This window comes from Camelina sativa, chromosome 16 (assembly GCF_000633955.1).
Source record: "Camelina sativa cultivar DH55 chromosome 16, Cs, whole genome shotgun sequence".
NCBI classification, from domain to species: Eukaryota; Viridiplantae; Streptophyta; class Magnoliopsida; order Brassicales; family Brassicaceae; genus Camelina; species Camelina sativa.
Window position 1 is genome coordinate 17,966,760 of NC_025700.1, and position 7,556 is coordinate 17,974,315.

Here is a 7,556-nt window from a genome sequence, read left to right on the forward strand (position 1 = left end):
TTTTTTTTTTTTTTTTTTTTTTTTTTTGTTGCAGTTACTCGATGATAGCGTCCGTAGCGTCAATAGCTAAAGGAACGCAACACCGTCCGTCAAGTTACGGCGTCAGAGGAGACACGGTGGCTTCAATGGTCTTTGATGCATTTAACGGCATTGGAACCATAGCGTTTGCGTTTGCTGGACACAGTGTAGTGCTTGAGATACAAGCCACTATTCCTTCAACACCTGAAGTCCCTTCCAAGAAACCAATGTGGAAAGGAGTTGTCGTGGCTTACGTAATCGTCATTATTTGTTACCTCTTTGTGGCTGTCTCCGGTTATTGGGCTTTTGGTGTTCATGTTGAGGATGATGTTCTCATTTCCTTAGAGAGACCAGTTTGGCTTATAGCTGCTGCTAATTTCATGGTTTTTATCCATGTCATTGGAAGTTATCAGGTCTAATTTTTTTTTTTTTTAATATATCTTTTGTTCCCTTAAGAAAAAAGTTTCTCCAACTTTGAGTACAATGATCATCTTGACAGGTTTTTGCCATGACCGTGTTTGACACCATAGAGTCGTATCTTGTGAAGACACTGAAATTCACTCCTTCAGCAATGCTGCGTCTAGTGGCACGTAGTACATATGTTGGTTAGTACTCATTTAGCTTCTTTTTTTTTACTTTTTTTGTTAACCTGGAGAAATGGAAACTGAGATTTCTTGGTTTGTGCAGCATTGATTTGTCTGGTAGCAGTTTGTATCCCCTTTTTCGGAGGTCTTTTAGGGTTCTTCGGTGGCCTCGTCTTCTCATCAACCTCATACTTCGTAAGTCACCATAGACAAATATATCTAGTTCTTTTACAAACATTAGATTATAAAGATGGATAATGAGGACCTTTTTTAAATTTTCAGTTGCCTTGCATTATATGGTTGATCATGAAGCGACCAAAAAGATATAGTTTCCATTGGTTTTGCTCTTGGGTTAGTCTTTCTTTCTTGATACAACAAGTCTCTCTCAGTCACAAGCTAATTAACCCAATAAACTCTTTATTAATCCGTTTGTTTAACTAACAACAGCTAGCAATAGTCGTTGGGATCTCGATAGCAATTCTTGCACCCATTGGAGGAATGAGACACATTATCCTTTCAGCAAGAACCTACAAGCTCTTCTCATAGACTTTTTTTAGATAAAGCCCTGCAATAACCATTGCACCAAACTTACAAAAAAGTCTTTTACCTTTTAAAATTTTAAAGTAGCAGTCTTAGTTGGGAAACAAATATAGTTAGATATTTGATTATTTTTGGCTTCTCGTTTCTTTTTTTTTTATAAACCATTCCATCAAGAACTGCCTTCCCAATTGATGTGAAGGCTCTACGGCGCTTTGGCCTGAGGCTGTGACGGATGATGTTCTCTCTAAGCCGTCATGTAAAATCACCAAAAAAAAAAGGAACACCATACACATTATGTGGTCAACCTCAGGCTCTGAACTTAGGTTTTTGGTTTTTTTGCATATTTTGTTTTAAAGTCTATAGATTTTCTATAGCAGGTAAAAAGCCTAAACGGCTGTATCAGAAGTTTTTGATTTTGGATTGTAATAAAACATCTGAATAATGAGATTGGCTTTTCCGTTTTCCTGGTGTTGACCACCCCCAAAAAAAAGTTGCAAAACAGAGATGTACATGTAAAACAGAGAAGCGCATAAGATGAAAATACCTGAAATATGATTCTGCCATGGTTAAAAGAAAAGAATAAAACAAATTTTGCCAAATGGCCACACCCAAAGTTGCCCCGAGTATATTCCTAAGAACAGAAACGTATTCGTATTCAGAAAAATGAAGAAGCTTTATGCAGTCCTCAATATTTCTATCTTGCTTGCAGTGCAATCAACTCATAGCTGCCACAATCAGACCTTTCAACTCGAACCCTAATTTTTACCGGAGAACAGATGAAGCTTCAAGCGACGTTGCCCATCACATGTCAAGTCCGTAACAACCCCATCAGAGCTCTGCCGCCGCACCCCTAACAACACTTTGACGGCGAACTTCATCCCTTTACGCTTAATGAACAGCTTAGACTAGTAGCTTAATTTAGGTTTTTCGCTTCTAAATACTACTATATGGAGTCACTAGCAGGCCTCGGCATTCGGGTATTTCGGTTCGGGTAATTCAGATTTTCAGATTTTCGGATTTTCGGATTTTCAGGTTTAGAGGTATAGGACCCGTTCGGGTATTTCTAGACTTCGGGTTCGGATCGATTTCGGTTCGGGTATTTCGGGTTCGGATTCGGATTACCGGAAGTTCACAAAACTCAAAATTTTAGTATCTAATTTAGTCTAAATTATTCAATAATATGCAATAAATCTAAAAATTTAGAGTGTTTTTTACCCAAATTTACTAATAAACAGTTTAAATACTTCAAATTATCAAAAATATCTAAAAATCTAAAATTATTGTGAACACTTATATTATTAAAATTATAAATATTATTAATATATTACTACTATATATTAATAATGTGGGTATATTCGGATACCCGTTTGGATTTCGGTTTGGATCGGGTTCGGATTCAGGTTTTCAAATTTAGAGATTTAAAACCCGTTCGAATATTTTACAATTTCGGATACGTGTTCAGATCGGATATTCGGATCCAGGTATTTTGCCGAGAGCTAGTCACTCGACTTGTGCCTTAATTACTCATAGAGATATTTGTCATTGAAATTGCACAACAGCACAAGGAAGGGTAATTACCCCAAAGAAAATATCTCAGCTAAAAAACAATTAACGGAGTTTCCTATACACAGTGTTTTACAATTTAAAAAATGAAATTTTATTGAAAACATAACTTGACTTGTAATTTGTAATGGAGTGAAAAAAGTAGTATTGTAGTTCGTAACTGTTATATTACTCTAAAACGCTTTAACTATTTCAAACTTGGTCCTATCAGGTGATGATGACACCGACGCCTCAATTTAATTATGATACTATTATTGCTAGTATCGACGAATCAATGTAGGACACAACAACAATCAAACCAACACACATGGACAATGCTCGAAAGAAAAAGAAAAAATTAAAATCTTTTGTCTCTTTGTCCCCTTAAGTACACAAGAAACCCCCTTCAGCTGCAGTAAAAACCGTAACGTCTCTCTCTAACTCTTGAACACAATCTCTCTGCATCTCACAATGACCACTAATCTCCCATTCTCAATTACCCTGAAACACATACTCTCTAGCTTCGCATCTCTCGTCTTAATCACTCTCTTCTTCATCACCAGAACCAGTTTCTCACCGTCTTCTTCAATTCAGCCTCCGGACAACACTCTCCGGATCTCCAAGTACTCCTCCACCGGGACTAAATCACATAGCCAAGAATCCGTAAGTTGTAATAAGATCCCTCCTTCGCTTGCCGACGCTCTGATCCACTACGCCGCATCCAATGTCACTCCCCAGCAAACCCACTCCGAAATCTCCGTCACCAAGAAGGTAACTAAACACTAAACTTACATGCAATTTCAATTGTTAATTATTCCAAATCAAGAACTCAATTAGTCACTTACCCTAGTCTAATTAATCACTTGCACTAATGTTGCTACCGTAATTAAATCTTTAGTACTATAGTGTTGTTGCCGTGTTATATAAGATAGTGTGAATTGTAATGACAAAAAAAAAATTGCATCAGGTCTTAGAGAAGAAATCGCCGTGCAACTTCCTCGTGTTTGGTCTTGGTTACGACAGCTTGATGTGGTCGACGTTAAATTACGGAGGAAGAACCATTTTCTTAGAAGAAAACGAGTCATGGATCCGTCAAATCGCTGAGAAGTTCCCTTCTCTGGAATCGTACCACGTCCGGTACAATACCAAGGTAAGAGACGCGGATGCTCTGATGGCGGCGGTGAGAGATAAAGAAGAGTGCCATAACGTGTCGACTGATCCTAGGGTTTCCGCGTGCGAGCTTGCGTTGAAAGGCTTACCTGAGGTGGTTTACGAAACAGAGTGGGATTTGATAATGGTTGACGCTCCGACGGGGTTTCATGAAGAAGCTCCGGGGCGGATGACGGCGATTTATACGGCGGGGATGATGGCGAGGAGAAGGAAGGATGAAGGAGAGACGACGGATGTGTTTGTGCACGATGTGGATAGGAAAGTGGAGGATGAGTTCACAATGGCGTTTCTGTGTAGAGATTACTTGACAGAGCAAGAAGGACGGCTCCGCCATTTCACGGTGCCTAGTCACCGGAGCTATGGTGTCTCCGGTGGTAAATTATGTCCCTAATTTTATGGTTTGCTGATGCTTAAAATGGTAAGAGTATATGTCCGGAGCTCCATAGGCTTCAGAGATTAATTAGTTTGAGCTTTGGACAGTATGTATATGTTTTTTTATAATTTCATAATTGATATATTTGTTAAGAAAAGAAAAGACAAAAACAAGTAGATTGATTTGGACCGTTTGGTGACATAGTAAATGTTTTCAAAACGTCTTAAAAGGAAAAACAGATTTGACTCAAAACCTTGCAAGAAAAAAAGTTACAAAGACTTCATATTTCTTGTTGATATTCTTTATAATGGATGGTCTCTACTAATTGAGACTAGCCAGTTCCTGAATGTTGATCGGATACGCAACAGTGCGGTCACCAGCAAACGCTTTCTTTGCCATTATGAGATTAACTTTCTCCGTAGGATGAAAAGCGTCCCAAAACACATACTGATCTCTGTTAGCACAAGGCGTTTCAAAGGGAAGACAAGTGATTTGTCCTCTGTTTTTTCCTATCCCACAACATCCTTTGTCCATAGTAGTAAACCCTATATATACAACAACACACCATTATATTAGCTATCAATATTATAAGTTAGAGTGGGTTTAGCTAGTGTAGCGTTTGTTAATTACCATAAGCTGCTTGGTTAGCAACAATGTCTTCAAGCATTTGAGCGATATCGAGGTAAATGAATTTAGCATCCGGGAGATTCTGGTTGAGATTAGAGATCATTGTTTTTACGTTTGTGTTGAAAGGAAGAACGAGTTGGTTCACTTCTTCGGAGCATTTACCGTCGTTTCCTTGAGCTAGAATGCTTGGAATGCATCCCATTCTTCCAAGTCCGGCCACTACAAATTTCCTACCACCGAGATTATATAGTCTCTGCATATGCATTACCCCAAAACAAAAACAAATTTTATTACATGTTACATGTTTTCTTAGTAAGAGAGGTGTTTTTGATGTATTACGGTGAGTTGGTTGGTGTATTGTTGAACCAAGAGATCGCCGAATTGTTGGGAGTTGAATTGGCTACGGGTAGGGAAATTAGGCATCAAGTAATTGTTGAGATAGTCGTTGCTTCCCATTCCAATGAAGAACAAGCTTCGAGCCACCGAATCCGCAACGGCCACTGCACCACCGGACTTTCCCGCTATCTGATCTAACGTTGTCTCGAAGTTATGAATCTGCTGGTCGAAAGGTATGCGCCCCACCTGGCCACCAAATCATCAAACTAATCAACGTTACGTAATTAATCCTCGCATTTAGCCGCTGCATGCAACAACCATTTTTCTTGGGAACTATATGTAAATCATGAACAGATACTCATGTGATGTGACCACCACTGAAAGTAAATATTTGGTTTGATTGATTATTTTTTGTTTTTTTTTTCTTTTTCTAATCGATGATTTAACATTCTTTGAAATTAAATAAAAATCAATAATTTATAAGTTTGAAATCAAAATATGAAAAACCATTTCATTAATGATTTAACCTTCGTTGTCCTTCAATAACCAGTTTCAAATACAAGCTACGTGATTGTTAGTAAGCCGCCCTTCAAGTTATTAAAACACACAAAGAAATAAATTTGAGATTTACGTTTTTTTTTTGTAAGATCATAACAGAAATTTAGATAAACTTCAAAATCATGTAAGTGCTTACCTCTAATATAAATATTGGCTGGTTAATTATATTAGAGATACAACTTACAAGTAGATCTATTCTATTCGGGCAAACATACATTTCCTAAAACAAAGTGTATGTGTAACATGCAACCTTTTTTGGCAAGGAAATATGCAAGTTACGAATATTTTTACAAAGTTCAACTTACAAAGTTTCCCCCGGTGTCAGGAAGAATTCCGGCGGCTGCAGAAGCGTAGTTGACACCGCGAAGTACTTGATCTCCGGTAGCTTCCGAGTACGCAGGAATCAATGGCAGCCCCAATAATTGAGCTATATTATCAGTGCATGCATGCATCAATTATAACACTTCATGTATCAGCCTCATCTAAACTGTATTCATTTTTCCCCCCATTTTGAAGGAGGATAGAAAACATGTTTTGAAGAGAAAGAAGATTTTTAAAATAAACGTACCAATCCCGTCAACCATGGTTAAACCATTGCAGAACCGACCGGTCGGACCGCCATTGAAATCGATGCCGTAAGGAAAATAATTGGCTTTGGCAAAGGAAGGGATGTTATTGTTATTCCCATTGTCTATAAGAGAGTCACCGAAGATAAACAGCGCCGGCACAATGCCATCACCGCCGTTTAGGTCGACCAATGGAGGCGGAGGAGCAGAAATAGGTTCCTCAACCACAACTAGTTGGCCAGAGACACCATGAAGGAGTTGAATAACCACCGCAAGAAGAGCTGAGGAAAAGCAAAGTTGCCGGAAGTGGAAAGCCATTGTGAAGTATAGTTTTGTGTTGGGTTAATTTTTGGGGTGAAGAAAAAGATAGAATTGGACACATTTATAGACAGAGAGGGGAAGGGTTCGGTGAAGAGTAATAAATGTCTCTATCCGTCTTCTACCACACAGTAATAATAGCCAGTAGTGATGATAATCACAATAGGTATACCGTATACACATACATGTTTTGTTTCTTCATGCATGTCTACAGAATTATTCTACATTATTTTAGATCTGTAATTGTATGAGCCAAAATGTTTGAGAAACATTTTAAAATGTAGCAATCAATGTATATTGAAAACCCAAAGCATTAGATGAAAAAAAAATGTATGTATAATTTACACCCAAACTATTTCATCAAGCTCATTATGTAAAATTATCGTAAATAATACTTGTGGTTGACTGATATAGTCATATAGAGAAAAGTAAACCATGAAGATCACTTTTTTTTTTAAACAGAAAAAAACGCTGCATTTAAATTCGTCGTTATTATCAACGACGTTTAATACGCTTTCACGCTTAAATAGTGAAGCCCAATTATGTCGTAGAAGAGGGCAGAGAAAGCATCAAATAAGTCTCTTCTATTACAACTGATGGTTGAAGATTTACCGTGTCATTTAATTTCAGGGTTGACTTTAATGTTTTGACTTCTCAGATTGTGTAATAAAAAGTGGGACTTAAATAAATGGTAAGTCTTTTTAATTCCCCAATAAAATGGTAGATCGTTAAAATGTTTCCACATCTGTTTATTTTTGTTTCAAATTTCATGCCCATGATCAGTTTTGGAATCGAATCATAGAACACAAACTTTTATTTTCCATAGAAAATCATTTGTCGACATTATATTTTTCATCATGGATAACAATGTACAAATTTGCACCCAAAAAAAAAAAAAAAAAAAAAAAAAAAACATTTAAATTA

The 7,556-nt window shown here is 37.4% G+C and overlaps 3 protein-coding genes across 3 annotated transcripts in view; 2 read left to right on the forward strand and 1 right to left on the reverse strand.

Moving 5' to 3' along the window:
- The window catches only part of LOC104753782 (lysine histidine transporter-like 5), a 3,605-nt gene extending 2,073 nt beyond the window's left edge, over positions 1-1,532 (forward strand). The window contains exons 4-8 of the mRNA XM_019237788.1: positions 35-431; positions 518-623; positions 706-797; positions 885-953; positions 1,050-1,532. Of these exons, the coding sequence (XP_019093333.1) occupies positions 35-431; positions 518-623; positions 706-797; positions 885-953; positions 1,050-1,148 (763 nt within the window). The 3' untranslated portion in view covers positions 1,149-1,532. The remainder of the gene's footprint in view (positions 1-34; positions 432-517; positions 624-705; positions 798-884; positions 954-1,049) is intronic.
- On the forward strand, positions 3,084-4,426 carry LOC104751003 (glucuronoxylan 4-O-methyltransferase 3-like). The gene is made up of 2 exons (XM_010472864.2): positions 3,084-3,455; positions 3,652-4,426. Exons 1-2 carry the CDS (start codon positions 3,156-3,158, stop codon positions 4,243-4,245), a joined length of 894 nt encoding a protein of 297 aa, XP_010471166.1. The 5' UTR covers positions 3,084-3,155; the 3' UTR covers positions 4,246-4,426.
- Positions 4,393-6,670, reverse strand: LOC104751004 (GDSL esterase/lipase At1g71691). Its single transcript, XM_010472865.2, has 5 exons — positions 6,317-6,670; positions 6,054-6,175; positions 5,194-5,436; positions 4,858-5,107; positions 4,393-4,772 (listed from the first exon to the last, which is right to left on the reverse strand). Exons 1-5 carry the CDS (start codon positions 6,630-6,632, stop codon positions 4,549-4,551), a joined length of 1,155 nt encoding a protein of 384 aa, XP_010471167.1. The 5' UTR covers positions 6,633-6,670; the 3' UTR covers positions 4,393-4,548.

What these genes read in the sequence shown, in the direction of transcription:
- LOC104751003 (XM_010472864.2), top strand. Translation starts at nt 3,156, where the DNA reads ATGACCACTAATCTCCCATTCTCAATTACCCTGAAACACATACTCTCT. An exon ending in AAATCTCCGTCACCAAGAAG is followed by an intron (nt 3,456 to 3,651) that starts GTAACTAAACAC and finishes AAATTGCATCAG; the next exon opens with GTCTTAGAGAAGAAATCGCC.
- LOC104751004 (XM_010472865.2), bottom strand. Translation starts at nt 6,632, where the DNA reads ATGGCTTTCCACTTCCGGCAACTTTGCTTTTCCTCAGCTCTTCTTGCG. An exon ending in CTGACACCGGGGGAAACTTT is followed by an intron (nt 5,437 to 6,053) that starts GTAAGTTGAACT and finishes TTTGGTGGCCAG; the next exon opens with GTGGGGCGCATACCTTTCGA. An exon ending in TGCTAACCAAGCAGCTTATG is followed by an intron (nt 4,773 to 4,857) that starts GTAATTAACAAA and finishes TTGTATATATAG; the next exon opens with GGTTTACTACTATGGACAAA.